General features: G+C 32.9%; 4 protein-coding genes and 1 pseudogene across 7 annotated transcripts; all 5 read right to left on the bottom strand.

Moving 5' to 3' along the window:
- Positions 1-285: 285 nt before the first annotated feature.
- On the bottom strand, positions 286-4500 carry LOC111395679 (gluconokinase). Of its 4 annotated transcripts, none has more exons than XM_023021787.1 (6): positions 4223-4500; positions 3020-3345; positions 2219-2346; positions 2020-2062; positions 1209-1288; positions 286-860 (listed from the first exon to the last, which is right to left on the bottom strand). In XM_023021787.1, the coding sequence occupies exons 3-6, from the start codon at positions 2232-2234 to the stop codon at positions 460-462; spliced, it is 540 nt and encodes a 179-aa protein (XP_022877555.1). In that variant the 5' UTR covers positions 2235-2346; positions 3020-3345; positions 4223-4500; the 3' UTR covers positions 286-459. The 4 variants fall into 4 exon arrangements, with proteins under 4 accessions (XP_022877555.1, XP_022877557.1, XP_022877554.1 ...); XM_023021789.1 differs by having other exon boundaries at positions 1209-1283; XM_023021786.1 differs by lacking the exon at positions 3020-3345 and having other exon boundaries at positions 4223-4499.
- Positions 4501-6349: 1849 nt separating this feature from the next.
- Positions 6350-8301, bottom strand: LOC111395082 (annotated as a pseudogene).
- Positions 8302-8797: 496 nt separating this feature from the next.
- On the bottom strand, positions 8798-13892 carry LOC111395081 (probable LRR receptor-like serine/threonine-protein kinase At3g47570). Its single transcript, XM_023021099.1, has 7 exons — positions 13166-13892; positions 13029-13112; positions 12790-12923; positions 12594-12736; positions 12356-12430; positions 9544-9583; positions 8798-8986 (listed from the first exon to the last, which is right to left on the bottom strand). The coding sequence occupies exons 1-7, from the start codon at positions 13890-13892 to the stop codon at positions 8798-8800; spliced, it is 1392 nt and encodes a 463-aa protein (XP_022876867.1).
- A 228-nt stretch (positions 13893-14120) lies between these two features.
- On the bottom strand, positions 14121-14912 carry LOC111395080 (putative receptor-like protein kinase At3g47110). The gene has a single exon (XM_023021098.1). It carries the CDS (start codon positions 14910-14912, stop codon positions 14121-14123), a length of 792 nt encoding a protein of 263 aa, XP_022876866.1.
- Positions 14913-24292: 9380 nt separating this feature from the next.
- LOC111395079 (receptor-like protein kinase) lies at positions 24293-27094 on the bottom strand. Its single transcript, XM_023021097.1, has 4 exons — positions 26845-27094; positions 26339-26761; positions 25325-25448; positions 24293-24341 (listed from the first exon to the last, which is right to left on the bottom strand). The coding sequence occupies exons 1-4, from the start codon at positions 27092-27094 to the stop codon at positions 24293-24295; spliced, it is 846 nt and encodes a 281-aa protein (XP_022876865.1).
- Between the last annotated feature and the right edge of the window lie 668 nt (positions 27095-27762).

Below are 27762 nucleotides of genomic sequence, written 5' to 3'. Positions count from 1 at the left end.
TATGGCTTCATAGCAGCTTCAGTTTGATAATTCAAGGACAAGTGCTTCATGTACGGGAAAATTTACAGATTGGTTTACAGGTGGCGAGATCTCATTGAATTTCGGACAAAACAGAAAGTTAAACCAACCAATCAAATTTGTCACATCAACCCCCTAAGCCAGTGTGTAAAATTTCCTAGTGCAAGTAGCATTTTTGTAATTCCAGAAACTTCTCTTTTTTTCTCTCTATTTTTATTTTATTTTATTCATATATCTATTTATTTCGAAGAGGCTTTGACAAGAATATCATCATTTAATATTTGAATTAATTTGGTAATGGAGACTCTTCCACAAATATCAAGTTACAAGAACTCTTCCAAATCGAAATCAAGTAATCAGGCATTGTGCAATACTCATTTTTGTACTTATAAGCAATAACAAACACCCTCTTAATACATCAAGATAAATGGCTTTATAAATTCAGATTGAAGCTTGTATAGTTCTAACAATGGCTTGAGGGTCTAGTGAAGCATCCACTTTCATTATCTCTTCGGCTTCCTCGATCTGAAGCAAAGCCAATTGAGATTCCAAGAGCTTAGCGGGCATGAAATGATTCCCCTCCGCAGCTCTTTTCTCTAGTCGAGCAGCAAGCACCTCAGCTGGAACCTCCAACAGAACAAACTTTACCGTACATAAATAAGAACCTGGTATATAATCTGGATCAGCTGATCTAAGAATTTCTCTGTACCGCTTTTGCAAAGCCGAACATCCAAGAATTGCAGTTTCTCCATTCAACAAGCCAACCCGTAGGGAATCGCGTAGAGTTTCTAACCAAGGAATGCGATCTTCATCTGAAAGAGGGATCCCATTCTGCATCTTCTCTGTGTTGTTACAAATGTTATCATACTATATTCTATCTGGATAAGTCCCCAACCTATGCACAATGTAGCACTTGGTGACCTAACTTAAGTTTATCGGCATCTAGGTCCTCACCATTTCAATTTTGTAGCCAGTGTTTCAGGTGTGAAACATCTGAGCTTTTAACAGTCAAATGGAATCAATGGATGGAAACTATCCACCAGTGTGATAAAACTGAAAGGGAGTGAACCAGATATCATGAAACATATGTTAGGGACCTAAGTACTACATCACGCATTGGTTGGGACCTCTGTTACAATTTTTCCTATATATATCTGACGACAACGTGATCTTCTAATGCAAATCCCTACCTTTGTTTGATTGTGGATGGTAGTCATCAGCATCAAGAAAGTGTCCATTGATTACTTTTGCCAGCATTGCGCCTACTGTTCTGGAGAAGAAATGACATGATAAGTCAAGTGCGAGCAGATACAAGTGACAGAACATTTTGTTCTAAGATTTGAATTAAAATGCAAATTACAGAAATGGAGACAAAGAGGTTTGAAAATGGAAATGATTCATTTGAAAAGGAACTAAATTTGAAAAGGAACTAAATCATTAGTTTTAAGCTATAATTATTAATTTGAGAAACTTAAAACAGAAATTTAAGGAAGAAACAAATGCAAAATTTGGTTACAAGAGCTGTTATAGTGGCTGCTTATATTTGCTAAACCCACAGTGAACCAATAGTTGGAAGAAATCGTGATGATCCAACTTCATGTGAAACTTGCATTGTAAGTGATAACAAATTTGCAGGAGCCATTTAGTCTTGGCTATAGTTTTTCATAAATCTAATTTACCAAATTGCAGTTTAGGATACAATGCTTCTAATCATAGATGCTGACTGTTGAGATGGAAATTCACTATTTCCCATGTCACATAACTAGGAAATGGATAGAGAACCAAAATCTTATGGAGTTCGCTTATATTTATAATCACAATTTTACTGTGGCTGGCTTCAGCACTTGTACAAATAAAACACAGAGATAAGAAATAGTGAGATGATTGCAGCAAATGGATAACTAACTAAGGTCGGTATCAACTGAAAAAGCAAAAGTACACGAAAAGGAAAAGGATAGTGATGAAACTATAGGCCATATCAAATGGAATTTTAATACTCACGATTTTCCAGCACCACTGACTCCCATAAGAACAATAGCTACTCCTGTGAAAAAATAGCAAACAAAATGTGAGACAACATAATCAAATGACATCAAAAGAAAAAGTTTAATGTTTTTAGGTTTTTATATAAAGGTTGTTGAGATATCAATCATGGAGTCAATAGGAAGGGTAAAGTAAAAATCTGGAAAACAAACTTAACCTTTATCAGATGCCATCTTTGAACAAATACTTAGATATCTGAGAGTTTGCCTTTATCCAGCAAATGACAAATGTATCAAAAGCCAATGAAAATAACGGTGTCTGCTGAACAGAATACTAGTTGCACACCTACAAATTGCATGGATGTTGGGAAACATGAGATTGTCATAAGAATAATAGATTATATTTCCAGGATCATTATAAATAAATTTGCAGCAGGAGATTTATTTGTTGTAAACATATTGAAGCCCGTAGTTGCAATGGAAAACAAAATGAGAACAAAATCCTGATATATAATGCTTAGAATTGTTGCACATCAATTAATAGTACCATAATATAAGACTGTTACTCTTGATACAATGTCCACAACTTTGAGCGAGGTCACGTGTGTATGTGCTTGAAAGATAGGATTTAAAGAGGCAACCATGCGCCAATCCAAACAGAAAGTGACTCATAAAGCAAACAGTTACTGTAAAAGTCTGTTGATGACAGATGTCAAGCCCCAAGAAAATGATCCACAAACTGTTTCAGCAAGAAAGTATTTCTAAAAACAGCTACAAGAAAATGGGTCCTGGTTACCTACATTGAAGTTCTGTCAATGTATCAGTTTCAAACAATTGTTTCAATGAGTCCACCAATTATGCAACGGCCAATTTTAACTCCTTTAAAGCACACCACTGGAACTGACGAATGGTTGCCAGTTGCAATGCAAGCAATCAAACAGATCTCAAAGACAGACATCTAGAGAGGGAAGCCAACAAATTATCAGAGCATCATAAATGAACATTAGTAAATTACTTACCGGTACGCCTCCCTCACTTTGCTTCTTTACCCACAATATTTTGTTCCAACCTTCTACTATTTACATGAAACACTTATTCATCAAACCTTTTTTTCCCTTTCAAATCCAAAACTCCAAGATTAATTTCAACAGCATCTTTATATTATTTGGTAAGACTTGTTGATGTAGGGAGTTGCAACCACTTTTAGCAAAATCTATAGCTAGCAGGTGAGGTACAATCAAACCCTTTATCAGCCATGATTAGGCCCGATAATCCACCCCCAAGCGCTATTCTTCTAGGGTCAACACCTTAAAAAATAGTCTCACCCCCATGTTCAAGTGATGTTCTGCATCAATTATTCATTTCATATAGTAATGTCGTTTAAAAAGAAAACCAAAAAGTTGTTCGCGTTCTTTCGGATGCTAGGAAAAAAGTAGCAGAAAATAAATTCTCCAGGGCTTATTTGTGAGCAATTGCTTAAACAACTTTAATGTGTTCCGGTTAACCTGATATATAACCCTATAACTTCACTTTTTTTCTCTAGGTCATGATACATATTTGACTCTAATCTCCCACATACTATCACAATCAATGATTCTGTACAAATTAGCTTCAACTTCTGCCTAGATCAAAAAAAAATTCCTCAGTTAAAACTTAAAAGATATCTCACCCTGTGGGCTTTGATCCAAACTACCCAAGCACAAGGCAAAACATACATTGTATTATTACTTTCAATTTTTATACTAGAATCAAAATTCAGTAATTACCCATAAGTACTAACAATTATGTGAAAATTCCAAGCATCAAGGACTATAATTTCACATAGTGTCTGATGTAGACCATACAAATGGAAGCTTTCTTTTCACACATATGCTTTGCTAATTTGTGTCCTTATTTTTTCCAGCAAAATATATGATTCAGCTTTCTACATAATGACAACCCTTTCTGCTCTGTAAAGATAAAATGCACGCAGTTTCTACCCTCAATATTTTCAAAATTTTCCACGGGTTTCACAAGCCATATAAAAAATTTGGAATGCAGTTACCCCCACATCTGCAAATTTACTAAGCTCTCCAAGTCAAACTTTGGCCTTGATCTACATCATGTTAAATACTACCAACATCTACATGGAACTACAAAAAAACTGATTGAACAAAATATGCAATCCATCACATTTGATCAATTTAAGAAAGTTATAATAAATTAATAAAATAACGACAAACCTCTCTTACTGAAACGAGAATTGCCCAGAAAATTAAGAATTTGTTGGTGGGTTTCAACTCAATTTTCCTTGGCTTCGTCTTCTTGATACGTGGATATGAATCGGGTAGGTAGGACTTAGTCGTTGAGAAGAATAAAATTATCCTTCATCATTCATGGATGTCAAAAATAATACTCTTGTGAAGAATAAAATTATCCTTTATTAATCTGAGGGCCTGCGGAGAATTTTCATGGAAATTTTTTTCCATTTTTGATGGTTTGATTGCTAAATTTTTTCCTCCAATTCATTTTCCAACCGCAACCACCCCCACCCCGCGACCCATTTTGTTTGATTTGATGAAATTTCAATTCTCATGGTTTTGGTAGAAATTCACTTTTTAAGGGTTTTTTTTAGTCGAATCGAACAAAAATTTTCGAGTATTTAGTAAATGGAACCGTCGGGTCCAAATATAATTATGGAACCGTTCGGGTTCGGTTCCGTTTGGTTCAGTTCGGTTCTTTACTATAGTTAAATTTTTTAACATTTATAACAACATTATATAAATACAACTAATGACACGTTCAATGATTTTGAAATGTCAGAGACTAGTAGACTACCTTGTTCAAATGATCGCTACGGTCAAAATTTCGGTTGGCGAAGGTTACAGCTTCGATCGGAAGTCATAGCGTCGGTCGACGATTGTATAGGTTTTGGAATGTCAGCAAGACTGCGAGAGTCGAGATAGTGTTATGCACTTTAGTGTAGGTGTTTAGGGTTATTTAGTAGGTTGGATCTTGTTGGGCTAAGAAATAAGACAATAAAATGGGTAATTGGGCCAAAAATTAAAAAATTAGAAATGAAACAAATTATTGTGCCAAAAATTTGAATTTAGAAATTGTTAATTTGTTAATTTGTTTAGCAAAAATTAAAATTAAAATAATTTGATTTATTCAATATAAAAAAAATAAGAAAGATTCGGTTCTTATTCGGTTATTCTGTTCTTGGTCTAGAATCGAGAACCGAACCGTACCCATCGGTTCTCAATTCAGATACCCGTTCGAGTATTTAATTTGACAAGAACCGTCGGGTTCGGGTTCGTTTCGATTCGGGTTCGGTTCGAGAGATTTGCCCATCCCTAGTTTTTCCTATCCCTTTAATTGATAATTTTTATGAAAAATAAAATCAAAAGAATATCAAAATATCCAAAATTTTCACATTTTTCAAATAAAAAAATATACCAAACAAATACATTTAATTGACAATTTTCAGACAAAACAAGTTATAGGCAATTTAATTCTTTGTAATTCGTTTTCTTTCCATCTAAATTTCATTCTTGCAATCAAGTGGACCATAAGAAAATTATTTAAAACAGTTTATTTAATTATGGGATTGTTTGAGTCCCTTTTTTTTTTTTTTCAAAAAATACATTTTGAAATAGCATTATATTGAAAAATGTGTGGTTAAAAAATAAAAAATAAAATTGAGTTTGCATATAACATTATTTTATTAAAAAATGTGCGATTAAAATAATGTCAAATCACTATAAAAGAATGTATTTTGATTGAAGAATATGGCTTAAACAATGGTTATATTTATAATATCAGGAGTGCGAATTATCTATTTTAGATAAAATGAAAAATATATATATATTAAAACAGTTCATTCTAAAGACACCATGTGTAACCACACAATTTAACGCAAATTCTCCTAAAATGAAGGGAAAATTGCAGTCATGGTATCAAATCTTTCATTTATTAGCAAACTTTGCCCTAACATTTTATTTGTGCCACAAAAGATGCCATACCTTTAAAAAAATCTTAGCTGAAGTCCAAAATTATGGAAACCATCCGTTTGACCGTTAGTTGACCAGAATAATTAATTTTGACCAAATATAAAAGGGTAAAATAGTAACTTTACAATAATAACATAAGGTAACTTTAAAAAAATTCAATAAAAAAAAAAGGAAAAAAATGGCTACCATTGTTTACCTCCTCCTTCATTAACCCTTCCCCTTCCTAACCCACTAGGAAAATCTGCTGCAACACCAATATCGCACAGCCATCGGCACCGCAGGTTTATTCTTCTCAACTTTCGAACCCCAATCAAATTCTTGAACATTCTTTTCCATTCCATTTTCAATTTTTTTTTGCTATAAGCCACCATACTCAGGCCATAACCACCACCGAAAAATGCCACCTCCGCCTCTCATTCCCCTCTTACTAATCTTCTTCATCCCATTCTCCTCCGTCGCTTCTACAGCGGTCCTTCTTCACCAAACTCAAATTTCACCTCAACATCAAATCAGATTCGTACCAACAATACTTTGAAATTACACGCCGAGCTTATCTGCACCAGCATGGATTTAACTTTCCGTTGTCATTATTAGCATTGAACCAAAAGTGAACTGTCATGAAATGGGGAGGAAAACTTTTTCGATTTATACGCTAAGCGAACATATTTGATTTTTTTGATATCTGGAATTGAAGATGAAGGGTTTTGGTCCAGAATCGATAAGGATTCCAAAGTAAAATACAAGGGGATTTAGATTCTAGCAAATACATACAAGTCTGTGAAAGGGTAATGATGTTGGTGGTTGATTTTCATGTTGCGGTGGGTGGGGTGGGATGGGGTTATGAAGGAGAAGGTAAATAGTGGTATTCATTTTTTTTCTTTTCTTTATTGAATTTTTTAAAGTTATCTTATATTAAAATTGTAAAGTTACCATTTTGCCCTTTTATATTTGGTCAAAGTTAATTATTTTGGTCAACTAACGGTTAAACGAATGGTTTCCATCCATTTGGACTCTGGCTCAGATTTTTTTTAAAGGTTTGGTACCTCCGATGGCACAAATGAAAGGTTTTGGCAAAATTTGCTAATAAACGAAAGGTTTGATACCGTGGCTGCAATTTTCCCTTATATATATATATATATATATATATAGCTAGACGATAAAAATGCCAAATTCCTAATGTATATATATAAAAAAAATCTATAGATGGAACTTCTTTACAGTACTTACCCGCATATGGCATGGCATGGCCTACTTCATAGTATACTACGAGACTTGCTTTTGCCATCCGTCATAACGGTCCCTTCCATTCCGACTACTATCCTATCAATTGAATCATCAATTTATTTAGATGAGATTGCAGACTTTCCACATCAACCCACAGCATAGCAGCCTCGTTTAAGAGATTAGCAAGATCTGCTCTACTAAAACCAGGTGTCCTCATGGCTATCACTTCAAGAGATACATCAGAATCAAACTTCTCGTTTCCAGCATGGACCTTTAAGATCTCTGTTCTTCCATGAATATCTGGGACATCAACAATTACCTGTAAAATGATTAAAAATTGCAAAAGTATGAGAACACTAAAATTAGAGACAGACATAAAATGTATCTTTACCTGTCTATCAAATCTTCTATGTCTAAACAATGCAGAGTCAAGAATATATGCACGGTTGGTTGCTACAATTACAATAATACCAGTGTTTCCTATCAATTTGATTTCAATTGCTTCTCAATGGAGGATTTACATTTCAATATATAGAGAGTCATGGCTCTATACATGACTAATATACAAGAAATTACATCAATTTGTCTCCCTCTAAATATAGAAAGAATATATTATTCTATATAAAAAAAATGCTAATTGAAGTAACAAGAATAATCCTATCTAACATCCCTCCTCAAATTGATGCTGGATGATCAAGAAACATCTATTTTTCAATCATCATCTGATGGTGGTGGCGAGATAAGGCTTTGTTAAAAATATTAACAGTCTCATGTTCAGTGAAAATGTGAGGAAGTGTAATTACCTACTGATCAAGACCTTCACGAATATAATGACAATCTATTTCAATATGTTTGGTGCGTTCGTGAAATATTGGATTTATAGCAATTTGAATAGCACTGGTATTATTAGCATAAAAAGGAGCAGCAATAATTCAGGGAATGCAAAGTTTGCCTGACAAACAACGAAGCCAAACAATCTCTGAATAGACTGATGACATGGTATGGTACTCAAACTTAGTGGAGGACTTCGAAACTCTATCCTGCTTCTCACTCTTGTAAGAAATAAGAGCATTTTCAAGAAACATGAACTAGCTAGTAACTGACCGACGAGTATCCATACAACCAGCCCAATTAGGATCACTACAACCCATTAACTGTAAGGAGTTGCCAATAGAGAAAAACAACCCACGACCAGATGAACCTTTTAGATAATGAAGAATTCGTCGTATAGTGAGACTGACGAGGACCCTGTATATATTGACTAACCTATTGCACAGCAAATGAGATATTAGGTCGAGTAATCATCAAATAGTTCAAGCTCCCTACAAGTCGTCGACATAGAGATGGATCAGATAAAAGCTCCCATTCATCCTGACTAAGCTTTACATTCACCTTTAGAGGTCTAAGTACGGAATTCAGCAAGTATAGGAAGACATGCACATCACATGAAACTTTACATCAAATGCCAGCAGAGAGTCCCTGGCCTCGAGAAGAGAAGTAGAAACCATGAATGTGCGGTTGGGTATGTACGTCGACCGGGTGGACGGTAGCCAGTTGAGAGTAAATTAGACATGGGACCTTTTAGGCAACTTGGAGTTCAAGATATGTAGGCCGAGCAGGCCCAGTAGTCTGAGTTGATGAGGCAGATCCTGACTCGACAACCCCATCACCAGGAGACGACACTGCGGATCCCAACTTTCCATCACCACCACTATACTGATTAGAGAAGTATTGAATAGCCCACTTTTGTGCTTGCATTTTGATATTGTCCTTAAATTATTTAAACTTACACTTATTCCTACATTGAGGATAATGTATTGTACAAGTTTGGGTAGAGATGGTATAATTTTGGCATGGCACCTATTATTCGTCACGTTGTATATGTTCATCAATAAATGTGTTTAATTACGGTATTGCATGCATGTCGAGTGTTTCAATAAAAAAATCATAAAATTTGGATGTTTTATTCAGTTTTTATGTCTTTGTGTGCTTGTGTGGGCATAATAGTCTGCCAACTACGATGTGAATATTGAAATAGTTATGCTTTAGGAATTGTGGATATGGTGCAAAATTTGATTAACTTGAAATTGTTGATATTATATTTGACATTTTTTTGCACACGTACTCATGCTTACATGTTAGGTTAGTTAGTGGGACCATGAATAAAGTAAGAAAACCAAAAGCCCTCTATTGTATAACCCTATAAACCCTTTTTTAGAATATTTTGGAGATGGTTAAACAGTTACAGGGGAACTTTGAGATAGGTGAGGACTCCATACATGAAATTTTATTGTGTAGATTGCCTAGAACACTAAGATGAAAATTACGTGAGCCTTAAGTTGGGGGGTGGTTTTGGAGACTGAATGTCTAGAAAATAAAAAGGACATAAAGCCAGGTTTGGTGAAAATAACACTTCACTTTAAGCTTTTATGACTCAAGCAAGTAAGCCTCCAAGGATATTTTAAAACCTGATGTCCTAAAACCAACTAGTTTAGGAGTCACCGACCTAAAGCTCGATACATGGGTTATATAGAAAGCAAGAAAGGGAGAAGTTAATAAAAAGTCATCTTATCGAACCTTTATAACTTAAGTGAATAAGTTTGCAAGGGTTTAAAACCTGGTGCACTAAAGCCAACTGTTTTGAGAGTCACCTACCTAAAGTTCGCTACAAGGGTTATATAGAAAGCAAATTAGAAGATGACCCCAAAAAAATTCAAAAAATAAATGAATGAAAGATACAATAATGTGAAGAAAGCCCTTGGATATTTGGTTGATAAAACTATATTTTTGATGCGAGGCTAGTAGCCTAGTTTAGTCTTAAGGGTTGAAGCTATCAAAACATAGGAGAACCTCTACTTGTTAACATGTGAACTTGTAATCGTGATACCTATCCAAGCTAAGAGAGGGAAAGGACTGCATTAGTTTAAACTCCTAAATCTAGAGCACACCTCGGGATAAGTGAGTGAAAAGAATAAGTTTAGGGAGTGTGCATCTCTCGAGCAGGGAAAAGATATATTTGATCACCGTGGGTTGGGAATAATCCGATCATTAGCTTGATATGTTGACATGAGTTTATACACATACGTTGAGTTTTGCATCTTAGAGGTAAAGGTTGATTTTATTCTTGCACTATTGAGGCCATTTCCTGCTTTAATTACTGAATTCCAATCTTGAGACACGAGTTTATCAAGCCATGTTTTGTGTAGAGTTAAATCATTATCTTGTTTGGGGACAAACAATAGTTCAAGTTTGGGGGGTTTGATAAGTGCGTTTTTACACACTTATTTGGTTCACAGAACATGACTAATTGCTGATGAAATTGGTTGAATATAGTTTAATTCTATGCAATTTTATTTTTGTAGGATCATATTGATGGATGTGACGGAATTTAAAAGAAAAGATGCGAAAAGGGCCAAAACGAAAGAAAAAAAGTTCAGGGACCGCAAATAATCTAAAGTTGACCCGAAGGACGAATCTAGAATATGAACGCGCTAAGTACCACTTCAATGATAGTATGAGGCATTAGAAGGAAATTTGAGAAAAAGGATCAAGACGGAAAAGAATAAAAGTTTAGGGACCAATATGTAAATAATCAAAAGATGAACTGGAGGTACAAACGAAGAAGTGAAAAATTTAAGGATCAATTTATGGAAGAATAGTGGGAGAAGAACAATGGAGAAAAGAAGTCATGACGCGAGAAATCGGAAATCAGGGTCCTAATTGTCAAAATTAGAAGAAAATGGATCACCATGAGGTCACATGGTGGCATTAAGCAATTCAGAGTCAGGCAACACACAATACCATGCGATCACATGGTACATTCGGGTTGTGCGATTTTCAGTTTCCTTCTTCCTTTCAAACTCTTATGGAAACAAGCTGTGGCACCCATATAAAAACCCTAGAGCCATCAATTGAAAGAGATAACACCTCGGGAAAGAAGAAAATACATATTGAAGAAGATTTTACACCACAATCAGGAAGAGAAACACGAAAATCAATGAGATTACACGCCAAATCCTACACCGGTGATGTCATTTCTTAGAGTTATTGTGTATTTTGTTATTTTCTCCATCCTAGGCTAGGTTTTCATGTACTAGAAAATCAATGAACCTCGTGATGTAACTTTTTAATTTCTAGCTTTGCAAGTTTGACCTAAAAACACGTTTCTTGAAGTTTAAATGATTTATATACTATCAATTGCTTCAATAATTTTGTGCACGTAATTATATGAATATGGTTACTTATTTCCAGTATTCGAAAGAAGGGAAATGAATTCGACATGGTATAAATCATCGTTGGGTCCTACAGGGGATAGAGATATACTATCTCGTATGAATCTTTAAGTGCTCGCAAAACCATATACATTTTTGTATATTTACACCCGTCATAAAGATATGACCGGTGGTATATGAGAATATGTTCAACTTTACTCGAGAGAGATTGTTGATTAGAAGCATTGATTTTTCAAAATATCAACGTGTTAAAATTTGTGAAACTAGGGTTAAAAGTGAACAATGCTTGGGGATTCGTGATCCTAATGTGATTCATATTCATTGATTACACCAATTTTGCATTCAAACATCACTTTTGCATTCTAGTTCAACCGAGTCATACGGATTTGCATATTAGGTTAAATGGTGGCTAATTCAAAAGTCTTGTTTGAATTATCTAGTTTCGGTTAAGGCCGAGTTAGATAGAATTAAACTACTTAATATCCACGGGATGACATTCAGACTCTAATTTCCACTTTATTACTTATAAAAATGATTGACTCGGCAAACTGTTAAGTGACTATAGTCTTTATAAAACGATGTACCACTTTGGTTACTAGAAATGAATGACTATCATCTTGTTTCCTTTCCATTCTTACTATGATAAAAAATTTCATGTATTTTTCAACTTTTAATAGCTTATGTTATTATTTTTTACTTTCATGTTTCAAAAAAGCTTCATTTTTGTGCATTTTGTACTAATAATTTACCTTGCTTCATATTAAAGACTGGTGTCAAGGACAAATGAAGAGAATAAGAAAAAGGATAACAATATTCTCACTTAATGAAGATTATTTATGGTATCAAAACATTTTCTTACACCAAAAATTTTAAATGTTGTCTACTTAAGGATTTTGGGGCCACAAACACAACTACAACACACTGCAACACAACAATGGAAGCCAAAAGAGTTTTAAAATCTTTAGAATGATAGCCAAGTTTCCTGCAATAGAAACATCTAATAAGCTTTAGAGATTAATATGAAATAGAAAATAGATTTTGATTAACTTATCATTTTTTTTTCTGTTTTCATTAAGAACCAAACCTTTTTATCTTGTTCCACCTCTGTTGTGCTTTAACAAAATTAAGTTTTAATCTTCTTGAGCCTCGCTAGAACATCTTTAGCATTGAGCCTCTCTTCGGGCAAATCTGTCATGCATTCTAGTGCTAGTTCCATGATTAATGTGAAGCAGCTCTCCTTAGCTCGAATATTATCTTCAACAGCATTCACTAAATCAACATCCACTATCTGTGCTATTGCATCTGGAAATGATTCAAGCACCCAATTGTGAACTTTCCGACAAACATATCATCCGTTGGCTTCTTCTTGGTAAATGTTTCCATCAGCATAATCCCATAGCTATAAACATCTGCCATAGTTGATACCAATCCAGCTGATCCATATTCTACAACATTGGAACGTGGGATCAAATTAGCTAGTGAAATGATAAATGATGGATAAATAAATAAGAACTAATAAGTAATACATGGTTACATTGTTAGCATTCGAAGATACATAAATAGATGTCAGAACCATTTACCTGGAGCCATATATCCAATGGTGCCCAACGTTTTGGTAATCGTAATTCTCTGGTCTTTCGTGAAAAGCTTAGCAATGCCAAAGTCTATAATGTGGGAAACCATCTATCTAAAAGTATGTTGCTCGATTTCAAATCACAATGGACAATCGAAGAGTAATGCCCATAATGTAGATACTCTAGTGCAAATGCCACATCTATCATTATTTCCAATCTTTGAGCTAAATTTAGGAAATAGTTGATTGAAGATAGCCATTTGGTAAGGTTTCCATTATGCATATATTCCAGCACCAAGGCTTTAAGATCAAGGTTAGAGCAACTACTAATTTCCTTGACAAGATTTCTCAAACGAATGTTGCACATCATTTGGCACTCAATATAAAAAGTTTGGTTTATACCTTCCAAATCTAGATTAAAAACCTTAATAGCAGCAATCATTCCATCTGAAAACATTCCCTTGTACACCGAACCAATACTGCCTTTGCCAATTAGACTCTCTTCACCAAATTTATTTGTAGCATTTAGCACTTCATAATATGAAATTCTCTTGACAGTGACAGGGGGAGTAGACTGGGCTAGAAAAAGTGTATTTCTATTGTGGCGTCTTATTAAATAAACCATAGTAATGGCTAGACTCAATACAACAGCAATTGATGGTAAAATGTACTTCAAGAATTTTGTATTGCTTGATAATCGAGTTGTATCACCTTTGCATGACTGGACCTTAAATTGAGATGCTCCACACAATTCTCCGTTTCCAGTGAAAAAACTTGAGGTAAAGTTCTTGAAAGGCCCTCCATTTGGAATTTTACCTGTGAGTTCATTGAATGAAACATTGAAATACACAAGATACTCAAGTTTCTCCATTGACTTGGAGATTACACCATCGAGTTCGTTCTTCGATAAACCCAATATTTTCAATGAAATCAGATTACCAAACGATTCAGGTATAGAACCATGTAATCGATTGTTTGATAATGTTAGATTTTCCAAATTTTGAAATTGCCATATAGTGTTTGGAATATCACCTGAGAATCGATTTCCCGATATGTATAACCCTCTTATGCTTTCAATGTTGCCAATTTCTGTTGTCAGCTACCCATTCAACAAATTATGAGAGAAACTCAAAATCTGAATTTCCTTGTTATTCCATAGTGTGGATGGCATAGTAGAAGTCATTGAGTTGTAAGCTAAATAAATTGCTCGTAAAGACATAAGATTTCCTAAACACTTTGGCAACTGTTGAGAAAGCTGATTATCTTCCAAATTCAGATAATACAGATATACCAAATAGCAAAGGTTGGCAGATAATGACCCCCGTAATTTATTTACACAGAGTATCAACCTTTGCAATTTTCTTAATTGATCCAATGTGTTAGGAATTCTTCTGGTCAATTCATTGCCTCCAATGTCTAACTTGATCAAGATGCTCAAAGTACCAATTTCGTTCTGAATGATATCTTTAATACCATAATGATCAGCATCAAAATTTTCAACGAATGTTGACAAATTACCCAAGGATTTTGGTAATATTCCATCAAAATAATTGCTTCCCATCCATATGATCTTCAACTTCCTACAATTTTGCAATGAAATAAGAAAATCCAATTTGAGCATTGAAGGATCATTTGTCAACTGATTAGATTGGAAACTTAGAAATTGAAGGTTCTGTAAATTCCCAAGGTTCTCGGGTACTCGCCCACAAAAGGTGTTAAGACCTAGATCCAGCTTAACAAGCTTTGAAAAATTGGAAATAGAGGCAGGGATTTTTCCACTCAACTGATTACCACCAAGTAAAAGACAATCAAGATTAGGGAGACCATTGGCAATTGACGATGGAAGATTGCCGGAGATACTATTGCTACTAAAAGAAAGTGCTTGTAACATGGAGAGATTGAAGATAGATTAAGGTATTTGACCCAAAATTCTGTTGCTAAAAATGAGCAACTGAACTGTCAATTGAATTTGGAATTGTGCCTGCATTATGGTGTTTGTCAACACAAATTGATGAATACCAAAAGTACTAATGAGTTGTAGATGGGTACCTGTTAAGATATTATAACCCAAGGACAAATATTCAAGTGCAAAGGAGTTTTCGATTTCATATGGAATGCTTCCTGTGAATACATTTTAGGATATTAAAAATTGAAATCAAAAGTAAAATATTAAAAATTTTATATCAGCTAATAATACTGAAATTTTAAATATTAAATATAATCAAAATACAAATTCAAAATAAATTATTAAATTAAGAATGATACTAGAATGACAAATGTATAAATTAATTTAGAATATTTAATTATTTAGTAAATAGGGTGGTGCACGCAATAGGAACAATATACAATAATGAAGAATAAACCTCTGTGAATTTAAAAAATCAATAATTAGTTGATCCACAATTGAATGACGAATAATTTATCTAGGTCGACAAATCATTAATTCCATAGAAAAGCATTTCATGTAAAAAAATGTAACAGAAAAACTCTCACAACTTTTACAATGTTTTAATCAAAATACTCCAAAGTACAAAGCTCATCTTTGCAGCTAACAAAGAAACACCAAATCATTAATCATAACTAAAATTACATCCTAGGTCCTCAAACTACCAAATTTATATTAAAAAATTTAATCCAATTAAGGATGAAAAGATTATAAAATACTAACTAAAATTATAATGAGGCTAGCCAGTAGCGGTATTCATCTTCATCCCACGTTGATTGTGTACATAGGATTTGATGTTTGTATTATTAGTAATTAATAGGTGAATGCCATACATTGTAAAATAACATTTGCCAAAAGAGTGTGAAATGCCGAGATGGTAACATAAAGCTTGGTCTTGACACTTAGCCATGCTTTACACTTTTTAAAATATTGAATAAAATATATAAAATAAATGTAGGAGAACTAGATATGAACCCATGAAACCATTGCGTTTCAAATATACATGTACAAGAACTAATAAGTTTCCAGTTTCATTTGGAAAACATTGTGTCAATCTATTTAAACATATAGAAATTGAAATATAAAATGTTCGATTAACATAGAATAGCTCTCATGAAAAAGAGGAACTGCGGACTAATTTGAAGATGATGATTAAGTAACAATAAAGTGACTGTTGCATGATATTTTTATAATAATTTTTCAAATATGCCATGCATGCTGAAAAACATTTGTCAAAAGAGAGTAAAATGCCTAGGTGGTAGCCTAAAGTTCATTAAGATTTTCCTTCAACATAAAAATCTTTATTATAGGTGACCATTTTAAATTTATAGTTTTTGTTGCTTAAAGTGCATCATAGTTCCTCAAACTAAATAATATAAGAAAAAATTTCGATTGACATTGAAAAGATTAACAAGTACTAACTAAAAAATATAATGAGGCTAGCCACGAGCAGTATCCATGCATCTTTATCCCGGTCATATTTTGTAATACTCCGAAATTTTATGCACGTTTAATTTGCTCATTTAATTTTTAAGCTAGCAATTTAACTTTTCAAAAATTTAGTATGGCCAAGATTATTAATGGTTGCCAAATTTGCATTGGTCGATTTATTAAATGTTTACCAAGATTAGTTAATTAGGGGTTTAGAATAATTGTCAAATTCTATACCTTTTACATTAATATATTTTCCCTTTGTTTCTATCACTTTGCCGCCACCTTGTAGAGGATTAATGCAATTAACTAATACATGGACAAGTGGGAATACAAATTAAACCATTTCTCTCATTTTTTTTATACACACACATATGCAATATACATATATAAATGCAGCTGGACGGCAGATTAGAGAAGAGTTCAAGTAAGATTTAACTAATGCATGCATGGGGTGTTAATTGTTGAACAAGTAGGAGGTGTCAAGCTATCTTTGTAGTAACATGCATGCATGAGGTGGTTTAAGCAGGTAGGAGGTGTTAAATTATGGCACAACCTGACCTTAGGTGTTGAGTTAAGTTTATGAGATACATGCATGCAACCACGTGTAGATGTAGGCACCAATTTTGGTTAATTATCTTCACTTTGCTTCTATATATGTATAACCAAGAGATGAGCAGCCTATATATCTTTGCAAAGTCAGAATTTTTATGGAGAGATAGAGAGAAAATCGTCAGGAATAAAGGAAGGAAAAAAAAAAAGAAAAGGAAAGGAAGAAAAAGGAAAACAAAGCCTACACTCTCAAGTTCTTGTTTTTCAACCGAAGTTTCTCCAAGTTTTATTGTAAGATACATTCTTTGCTTAAGTGGTAGGATTTCATGATAATATTTTTGCCTAAACTATGTGTGAAAAACCATAATGAATGTGTGGACAAGTCCACAAAGTTAGATATCTATGCCTTAGGACAAGTCCGAAGGGCACCGGCAAGCCGGAATGTGCAAGAATGTGTTTGATTGCATTCTTTTGTGTAATATTAACATGTTAAATCCAAGCATGGTATCTTACTGAGTATTCTTTATACTCATAGTGTTCTATACTAAATTTTCAGATCCATAGATGTGAAGTTGGTGGAAGTTAGTTGGCATAATCGATGATGGATTAAGGACGAAGGTTATTTTGCATCGAAGTATTATTTTTGCATGTTTGTTCGAGTGCTCTCCAAATGTTTTTCTTATGGTGTTGTATAAAAACTTGTATAAGACATGATCTACTATGGTACCGGAAGTAAATTATGTAATTATATCTTCCATGTTATGTTAAGAGACATTATTATAAACCTTTTTCTTGAATGATAAAAAAGGGCAGAATCCGGGCAGTTTCTGGGTCATCTTCAAAACATTATTTCTAACTCTATAGACATCCATTTGAGAATCTAAAAATATTACTGCGTTCGTCTTTTAGTTTTCTAAATATGGGCGCAAGAATCACTCAATTTGGATGTCCGTGGCCTGAGATATGAATTTTTAAACGTTGAAGAGTCAATCTGGATTTTCTGTGCAACACTACATTGTTTTCAGTAAAACGTCCATACTATATGATCTCAGAAAATTCTCATATTTTAACCTAGGAAACTACTTGAAATTATCTTTCTAATGCCAAAAATTTCATAGAAAACGGAGTTGGGATGAATTTTATAAAAATAGTTGAACTTGCTGCCCTAACTAACTGTGGCAGTACCGAGTCCTTTTTTTGTAAAGTTTAATTCCACGTCGACTTGCACTTTTGCTGGCCATTAAATTTCATGAGAGATATTTTACGAAATCGAAAATAGTTTTCTAACATGTAATACTTCTATTTAAGAGTATTTACATGTATCAAAGGCAGAAGTTACTATATTTAGTACGTGACCCCCGAAACCTAAGTTCGGGGCATCACATAGTCTCTATAAATTGAATTAATATTGAAAAGATTAGCAAGTAGAAACTAAACATTATAATGAGGCTAGCCGCTAGCAGTATCCATCTTTATCCCTAGCATATTGGGTATTTTGGATTTGATGTAGTTACGTTGTATTTATGTCAACTACTTGGAAATTACCATACATTTCAAAAACATTTGTCAAAAGAGTGTAAAATGCATTGGTGAAAACCTAAAGTTCATCAAATGTTATATTAACACAAAAAAGATTTTATGAAAGACTCGATGTACCAACTAATTTGAAGTTAATTATTACGTAACTATTAGTTATTGTTGTATGATATATTTTTCCTAATTATTTGGAAAATGCCATAAATGCTGGAAAAACATGTCAAAAGAGTTGAAAATGTGTAGGTGTAAGCTTAAAGCTTATTTAGATTTTCCATCAATACAAAAATCCATTTAAAATGGTGACTATTTTAAATTTAGAGTTTATGTAAGTGAGACTGTAACCTAGGTCCTCAATCTAAGAAATTAAAAATAAAAAAGTGATTTCAAATAATATTTAAAATATTAGTGAGTGCGAACTAAATAGTATAATGATTAGCAGTATACATCTTCATCTCAAGTATAATAGTTACTTTGGATTTGATGTAATTATGCTGTATTTCTAATATTTATTTGAAAAATACTCGACGTTTTGAAAAACAAATGTCAAAAGAGCATAAAATGAATGTGTGGGAACCTAAAGTTCATTAGATGTTTAAATTAACACAAAATAAATCTTACGAAAGGGAGAAAATACCAACTAATTTGAAGTCAATGATTAAGTGACTATAATGTTATTCTCTAACAGATCGCAAAAGACTAAGTGGTAACCCGAAATTCATATAGATTTTTCAATCCACGTAAAAAAATCTTTGTTTTAGGTGACAATTTTAACTTCAGAGTCTTCACAACTGAAATTGCATCCTAGGTCTGCAATCTAAAAGAAGTTTAAATAAATAAATAAATAAATTCAATTAATATTGAAAAGGTTAGCAAGTACTAAGTAAAACATTATAGTGAGACTAGCCGTTATTATTATCCATCTTCATCACAAGCATATTGGGTAATTTGGATTCCAAGTAATTATGCTGTATTTTTAATAATTACATGAAAAATGTCATATATTTTGAAAACAATTTGTCAAAAGAGTGTAAAATGCATAGGTGGAAACCTAAAGTTCATCAAATGTTAAATTAACAGAAAATAGATCTTATGAAAGAGGGGGAGCATCAATACCAACTAATTTGAAGTTGATGATTAAGTAACTATGAAGTTATTGTAACATAATATATTTCTAATAATTATTTGAAAAATGTCAAACATGCTTAAAATTATTTGTCAAAAGATTGTAAAACGACTAAGAGATAGCCTAAAGTTCATCTGGATTCCATAAGCATAAAAATCTTGGTTAAAGGTGACCGTTTTTAACTTAAAATTTTCATAACTGATAATGCATTCTAGGTCCTTAAACTAAGAAATTTAAAAATAAATAAATAAATAAATTCAATTAATATTGAAAAGTTTAGCAAGTATAAGCATGTTGGGTACTTAGGATTTGATATGATTATGATGTGTTTCTAATAATTATTTGGAAAATACCACATTTCAAAAAATAATTTTACCAAATGCATATAAAATGCATAGGTAAGCTCATTTAGATTTTCCATTGGCATAAAAATCTTTGTCATACACGACAATTTTATAGTTAAAGTTGTGGTGTAAATCTTTGTCAAGACACTAAATAAACAAATTGAATAGATTTAATTAGTGTTTTAAAAAAAGTGTCTAAGCACAAAGTTGAGCGCTGCCACCAAACCACACTTTACGCTTTTATTTGCTGGCACGATTTTTAAAACACTTGATTTAATATATAACATAAGTTTAATAGATGTAGTTACATACCACTCAAACTGTTGGACACCAAATCTAGATATTCAATTGCTGATAGGTTTCCAATTTCATTTTGAATATTTCCTGTCAATCCATTTGGACATATAGATTTTAAAAGATCAAATGTTAAATTAACACAAAATAGACCTAATGAAAGAGAAGTAGTATGTACTAATTTGAATTCAATAATTAAGTACACACGAAGTTACTGTTCCGTGACGTATTTCTAATAAATATTTGGAAGATGACATACATTTTGAAATTTTTTTGTCAAAAGAGTGTAAAATACCTAGGTGGTAACTTGAAGTTCATTTTGATATTCCACCAGCATTAAAATTTTTGTTGTATTCGAAAAATTTAAATTTAAAATCTTGATATAAGTCTTTGTCATGAAACTAAATAAACAAATCGTATGGATTTAATCGGTGTCCTAAAAAATGAGTTTAGGCATAAAGTTGGCCCTATCACCTAGCCACACAGTCACTTTTGTATGTCTAGACTGTTTAGGCTTGTAAAACTCCGAAGGCTAATTAACCTTGACCTCGAAGATCTTGTTACGTGCCGCTAAAACCATTTGGCCCCAAATCTCGATACACAAGGCTTCAAATTTCATTCGGAACATATTTTGTCAATCCATTTAAACATATAAAATATCAAATGTTAAATTAACACAAAATAAATCTAATGATAAACAAGAAGCACTAACTAGTTTGAATTTAATAATGATGTCCCAATGAAATTCTTGTCACGTGATGTATATCTAATAATTATTTGGAAAGTGCATACATGCCGAAAAACATTTGTCAAAAATTGTAAAATGCCTATGCGTGAACCTAAATTTCATTAAGATTTTCCATCAACATTAAAATCTCTGTTATGTATGAGATCTCTAAATTTAGATTTTTATTATAAATATTTGTCATGACTGAACAAAAAAATTGAAATATATTTAATGGGTGTTTTGAAAAGATCGTCCGTGCATGAATCCGGGCTTTGACACCAAGCAACACTTTATATTTATTATGCCTAGCACATTTAGGCTTGTAAAAGCTCGAAGTTTGGCATTCATGACTCTTCATACTTTATGCTTTTTAGGCTTCTGAATTTAATATATTAAACAAGCTTGGGAGATCTAGTTACGTATTATTAAAACCATTGTCCACAAAATCTAGTTATACAAGTGCTAATAGGTTTCCATTTTCATTTGGAGTATTTCTTGTCAATCCATTTAAACCTATAGATTTTAAAATATCAAATGTTAAATAAACACAAAATAGATGTAATGAAATAGAAGAAGTAGAAACTAATTTGATTTTGATGCGAAGAACCTACGAAGTTATTGTTGTATGATGTATTTTTGACAATTATTTGGAAAATACCATATATTTTGAAAAAGATTTGTCAAAAGAGCGTAATATGCATAGGTGGAAACCTGGAGTTCATAAAATGTTAAATTAACACAAAATAGATCTTATGCTAGAGGGGGAGTAACAACTAATTTGAAATTGATGATTAAGTTACTATGAAGTTGCTGTTCCATGATATAGTTCTAATATTTATTTGAAAAATGTCATACAAGCTGAAAAGTATATGTAAAAAGATTTTAAAACGACTAAGAGATAGCCTAAAGTTCAGCTAGATTCCTATCAACATAAAAATCTTTGTTAAAGATGAGCATTTTAAATTTAAAGTTTTCATAACTGATATTGCATCCTAGGTCCTAAAACTAAGAAATTAAAAATAAAAAACTAAATTCAATTAATATTGAAAATTTTAGAAAGTATAGTCATATTGGGTACTTAGCATTTGATGTGATTATTTTGTGTTTCTTATAGTTATTTGGAAAATACCACACATTTTGAAAAATATTTGCCAAAAGAGTGTAAAATGCATAGGTGGATACCTAAAGCTCATTTAGATTTTTCACCGGCATAAAAATCTTTGTTATAAATGACAATTTTATAGGTAAAGTTGTGGCATAAATCTTTGTCAAGACACTAAGTCTTTGTTTGTCAACCATTCTACCACATTCTACCATATTATTTTTCTACAGTACTCATTTTCAACCACACATTCTTCATTAAAATGATATTACACATAAAAAAATAAAAAAAACTTTTTCCTCTTTTTTAACCACACCAACATCAATCACTATTCTATAAAACACTTTTTGAAATTAAAAGAGCACAAACAGGCCCTAAATAAACAAATTGAATAGATTTAATTAGTGTTTTAAAATGAGTGTCTAAGCACGAAGTTGAGGCTTGCCATCAAACCACACTTATAGGATGAGAAAGAAAAGTTATACATTGAAAAATCAATATAAGATTTATTTTTTATTTTTTATTTTTTAAAAAACGCCCTAGTGACACTGGGTTTGATTTCATGAGTTGAAGGATATATTCATTCACAAGTGATTTTTGCATATCCTTCTCATTGATTTAAGGTTTTGAGACTTGCTTGCCGTAGTTTATGCCACTTATCACACGAGTAGCTTATACAATTTACTCCATTTAGGTTTAAAATAAGTTATATGGGAAAAGTTTTCTTTTTTATGAGCTATGCATGTATAAGTAAGCAAATAACTGTTCAAGATGAAAATCAATTAAAAAAAAAACAGTTGGTCTCAAAATAGAAATTTTTTTATTTTCCTATCACATGTTTTTGCATAATCTTTGCATCACTATACATGTGCATATTTTTTACTCATTCCTCTCTGTGTTTTACATCATTATTGTATCTTTCCTCTATTAGTCGTGGGATATATATATATATATATATATATATTTCAAGGAGTTGATTTTATGAGTTAGGGGGAGAATTTTAAGAAATTTGAATCTGTTGATTGATAGATGACTTAGAGAAAGCCATTTGATATATTTGTTGAAATTTTATTATTGATATAGTGATGTCTTTTGTCTATATTGACATAAAATTCTATGATTTATTTCTAAGTTTATAATTCGCATGATATTGTACCTTTCGGTGTCACACATATTTATTATGTTGTTTTATTTAACTTAGTTATATAATTTTTGTTTTGGTAGTTTCCTCTTACTTTTCACTTGGTATTATGGTTTTTGTGTGTTTCAGGAAACAGGTCAGAAGTGTAGTTTGAAAAGTGTTTATTACGTAGAGTGTAGTGGACTTTTGACTTTGAAATAAATGATTTTATCATCGAATGCCAAAGGCGAAGATTGTTAAGTCCGAATTGTAATTGGCAATTTTCTAAGTCAAAATTAAGTTCTTGTTGAATTGTATTAGAAGTTTATCCAGTTATAATCAAAGTCAAAATAGTTAAGGATTGATAGTTTAGGTCCTGAAGGAGTCCAAGATGTCCAAGAAAATCAAATATGATCAAGAGAATGCAATTAGAAGTCTAAAAGGTGTCAAAGAGCCGCATAAATTATACTCCAAATTCGTAGTCGCTACTTTGAACGCATTTTTCACATAGACACATTCAAATTTGGAGAATACCATTGCTAAAAGAATTGTAGTCCTTTGAGTCAACTTTCTAATGTATTTTGAATGACCTCAATCTGATATCGGAAAAGAAAGTTATGATAAAAATACTGAAAACTACTCAATTGCCGCTCATCTATTGCTAGCCCAAAGCTCAAGCGACAGGTCGATGTCCAAAATTCGATTTTGCTTCAAACACTGATTTTTCAATTCCTTTTCATCCCAAACACTTTCTCTTGCATATATCCTTCCCTATGGACATCCCAAAGTGTGTTGAATCATATTGTTCCATAGAGATGGTTCCTTGAATATCCAATCATCACTCTTTGATCTCTAGATTCAACCACTGTATTATTTGATTCATAGATTCATTCAAACTTAGATTTGTTGATTGAGCTACAAATTTTAATATAAAACCATGTTAACTCTTAAAAGCACCTAGAATTTTAAAAATCAATACTTCGTCGATTCACAATTAAATAACGAATAATTGATCTCAGTTGAACAATCGCTAACTCCGCAGAAAGCATTTCAAGTTAGAAATTTTAAAAGAAAATCTCTATCGACTTTATAATGTTTTAATCAAAATACTCTAAAACACAAGGTTCATCTTTGATGTTATTACATCTAAAATACTCCAAGAAACACCTAATCATTAATCGTAACTGAAACTGCATCCTACATCCTCAAACTAACAAACTAAAATTTAAAAAAAATCCAATTAATACCGAAGCAATTACAAAATACTGACTGAACTTTATAATGAGGCTTGCTGTGAGTGGTATCTGTTAGGTCTAAAAGTGTAATTGGCGATTCTGTGGACAAAACGGACTAAATTGTATAATTATAAAAGTTAGAGACTTAATGACCATTGGTGTAAAAGTCAAGGACTTAGGTTGCAATTTGAATAGATGAGGTAAATTAATGTTCAGTCGTTGAAGGAGTCCAAGATGTCGAAGAAGATCACACAAGATCATCGGAATGCAATTGGAAGTCTAACGGGTATCAAAGAGCCACACAAATTATGTTCCAGATTTTCAGTCATAACTTGAAATGTATTTTTCACATAGAAAACGTTGGAATTTGGACAAGGATAATTCTAGAATAATTATATCCCTTTGCGTTAGCTTTCCAAAGAAACTTGAATCACCTCAATCGGACATCGAACGAGAAAGTTATAATGAAAATACTGATAACTGCTCACTGTCGCTCGCTTCTTGCTGGCATTTCGTTCGAGCGACAAAAACAGAATACATCTCGCTCGATTCTCGTTGGCTCTTGCTTGAGCGGCACTCCTATGCGGAAAAAACCCTATTTCGCATTGTTGAAGTGTTTTACTCGGCCCATACTATAAATACTCAAGCCCTAGGACGAAATTTTAGAGGTTGCCACATTATTCTTTGAGTACATAACATCTTCATATCTTTGTTCAAGAGATCTAAGGCAAAATCAATTGGAGAATTCATCAACATAATTCTTTTGATTTGGCAACCATTGTTTTGGGGGGAATCATCGAATCTACATAACCCAAAACACCTTGCTTCCTTAATTTATTGAGGAAGGGACTCCCTCATTGGAGGATTGAGAGAGGTGGATTGAGGCGCAGTTACAAGCACAAGAACGGATGGTTGTTCCACTCGGTGATACAATTAGCTAAGGACCAGGAGGTTGTAGTGGACAGCAGATTGGGCTGCAGGAGGTAGATCAGGAAGTCTAGCGAGAGGCTAGAAGTATCTACAGCAGTAGATCGTGAAACTGGAACAGTGGGTCTGATTGGGTACGGAGTTTGGTATAACTTGTACTTACTGAATTGGTATAGTGGAGGTAACTGGCTTGGTCCCGGAGTTTTACCAATGTTGGGGTTTCTCCGTCATCATATTATTTGTTATTTACTACTTTGCATAATATACAAACTGCAGCATTCCAACATAGGTTAATTGACTTGTATGATTAATCACCTAGACAACTAATTAAAGTGACTTGTTGCTTTAGTTAGATTAATTCCGCACGTAAAGTCAAATTGGTTAAAGTGAAATCTAGAACGTAAACTTGGTAATGCATACAATTTGAACTTGATACTGTATCACGTTAGTCGAACTTTCTAGCGTATCTAAGCGTTCTAGGTCAAATAATTTTTTTCAGTATCCATCTTCATCCCAAGCCGATTGGGTGCGTAGAATTTGATGTTATTACATCTAATAAATATTTGGAAAAAGCTATACATGGTGAAACACATTTGTCAAAGGTGATTTTATTCATTGTACCGTAAAGTCAAATTGAATTTTGCGTCCCTTTTTTTTTATTTTTTAGAAAAAAGGAATGCATCTTTAATTCTTTATATAAGTTTGTTGGTGGACTTTTCTACATGCTTTTGCAAGAAAATTTTATGGGCCAAAATTGGTTCCCAGTTTCAAAATACATAATTGAGGTTTCGGATATGCCTACTTTTAGTGTAGCTATGTAAAAAGACGTACTCCATTGGCATCAACACGAAGATCACTATACATGTAAGAGATATTTTGTGATGTGAATGGACAACAATATTGGTCAATTTTCAAAAATTTAGGAATACATTATCTAGTGCATTGGAAGATGTATGTATATGAACAGTGCTTTAAACGTACCTATCAAATTATTTCGATGGAGATAGAGAATTTGAAGCTTTGACAGGTTCCCGATTTCCATTGGAATGGTTCCAGAAAAATTATTGGATGATAGGGAAAGTAGTTTAAGATTCATGCATCTGCCCAAGCTTGGAGGAATGTTGCCACTCATTTGATTATTTGAAATCCTTAGGCTCTCTAGCTTTGGAAGATTGTAGCAAATATCCATAGGTAGACTTCCAGAGAGACTACTTCCTCTTAAACTAATTTCTGTCAAAGAAGAGAGGTTGAAAATGCTATTAGGAACTTCCCCATAAAGTCTGTTCTCGCTGAGATTTAACTTTTGTAGGTTTCCAAGAAATCCAAGACTTGCTGGAACAGGGCCATTTAGCTCATTGCCCTGCATCTCTAGTTCTTGAAGCTGGCTTAAATTACCAATTTCGTCTGGGATAAATCCATGGAAACTATTATTGCTAATAATCAAGGATCCCAAAAAGAGAGCTCACCGATTTCTTTAGCAATAGTACCTCCTCTACCCATATTTGCTAGATTCAAGCCCCTAACTCCTTGATATCTCTTGCCACAAGTAATGCCAATCCAACTACAGAATGAGATTCCTTGTGACCAATTTTTTCCCAAAATTTTATTTGGATCGAAAGTTATTTGAGATTTGATGGATAGAAGAGCATAATGATCAGTGGAGTTATTTAGAGATGCAACAACGTTGATAAGTAAGTAAAGAATTGCCAGCAATGTAAAGATGACATTCTTTCCCATGGCTAATTTGAAATGGGCTTTTAATGATGCGTTCGATACAAGTGTGCGTATATATTAAATAAAAGTTTCCTGCTAATTTTACTTGGTTCAACTTACAATATATAGACATAGATAAAGCACAAGTACTAATCATCATTGGTCTTTTCGCTAAATTTCCAATAGCTTTTGTCAGCATTTTCCATACGGTATTTGGTAGTTGATATGACCATCTTAGTCAAGAAAAATTAATATATTAAATATTTTTGATATTTATGGTTGGCGTTCAACAAACGGTGATTAAGTTGTCTTGTTTAAGTTTTTTAATCGTTTACTCAATTTAAAATTCATTAATTCCACAACACGGTTTCAACAATATATAGGAGTGGTGCTCATCACACCATTATGCACTCCACTTTTTCCATTAACAAAACAAGCTTGGCTTGACTATCAAACCGGAGAAACGATTCCATTGGATGTGGTATCTTTCATTATGGAAATTATGGAAGTTTTTCCACAAATGAAAATTGCATTCTTCTAATAATCCAAAAGAATTTATTAACTTTAAGAGACTTCAAACTCCACTAATGCCCCTTATTCTCTAGTAGAACGTGGAGATTTTATTAAGAAGATAAAATTAGATTGAAATGTGCAAATCTTAAACTGCAAATGGTGAACAGTTTGTCTTATGT

The sequence above is a fragment of the Olea europaea genome, chromosome 6 (assembly GCF_002742605.1).
Source record: "Olea europaea var. sylvestris chromosome 6, O_europaea_v1, whole genome shotgun sequence".
NCBI classification, from domain to species: Eukaryota; Viridiplantae; Streptophyta; class Magnoliopsida; order Lamiales; family Oleaceae; genus Olea; species Olea europaea.
The sequence above is the reverse complement of the archived record's forward strand: the minus strand, read 5'-3'. Positions and strand labels throughout refer to the sequence as shown.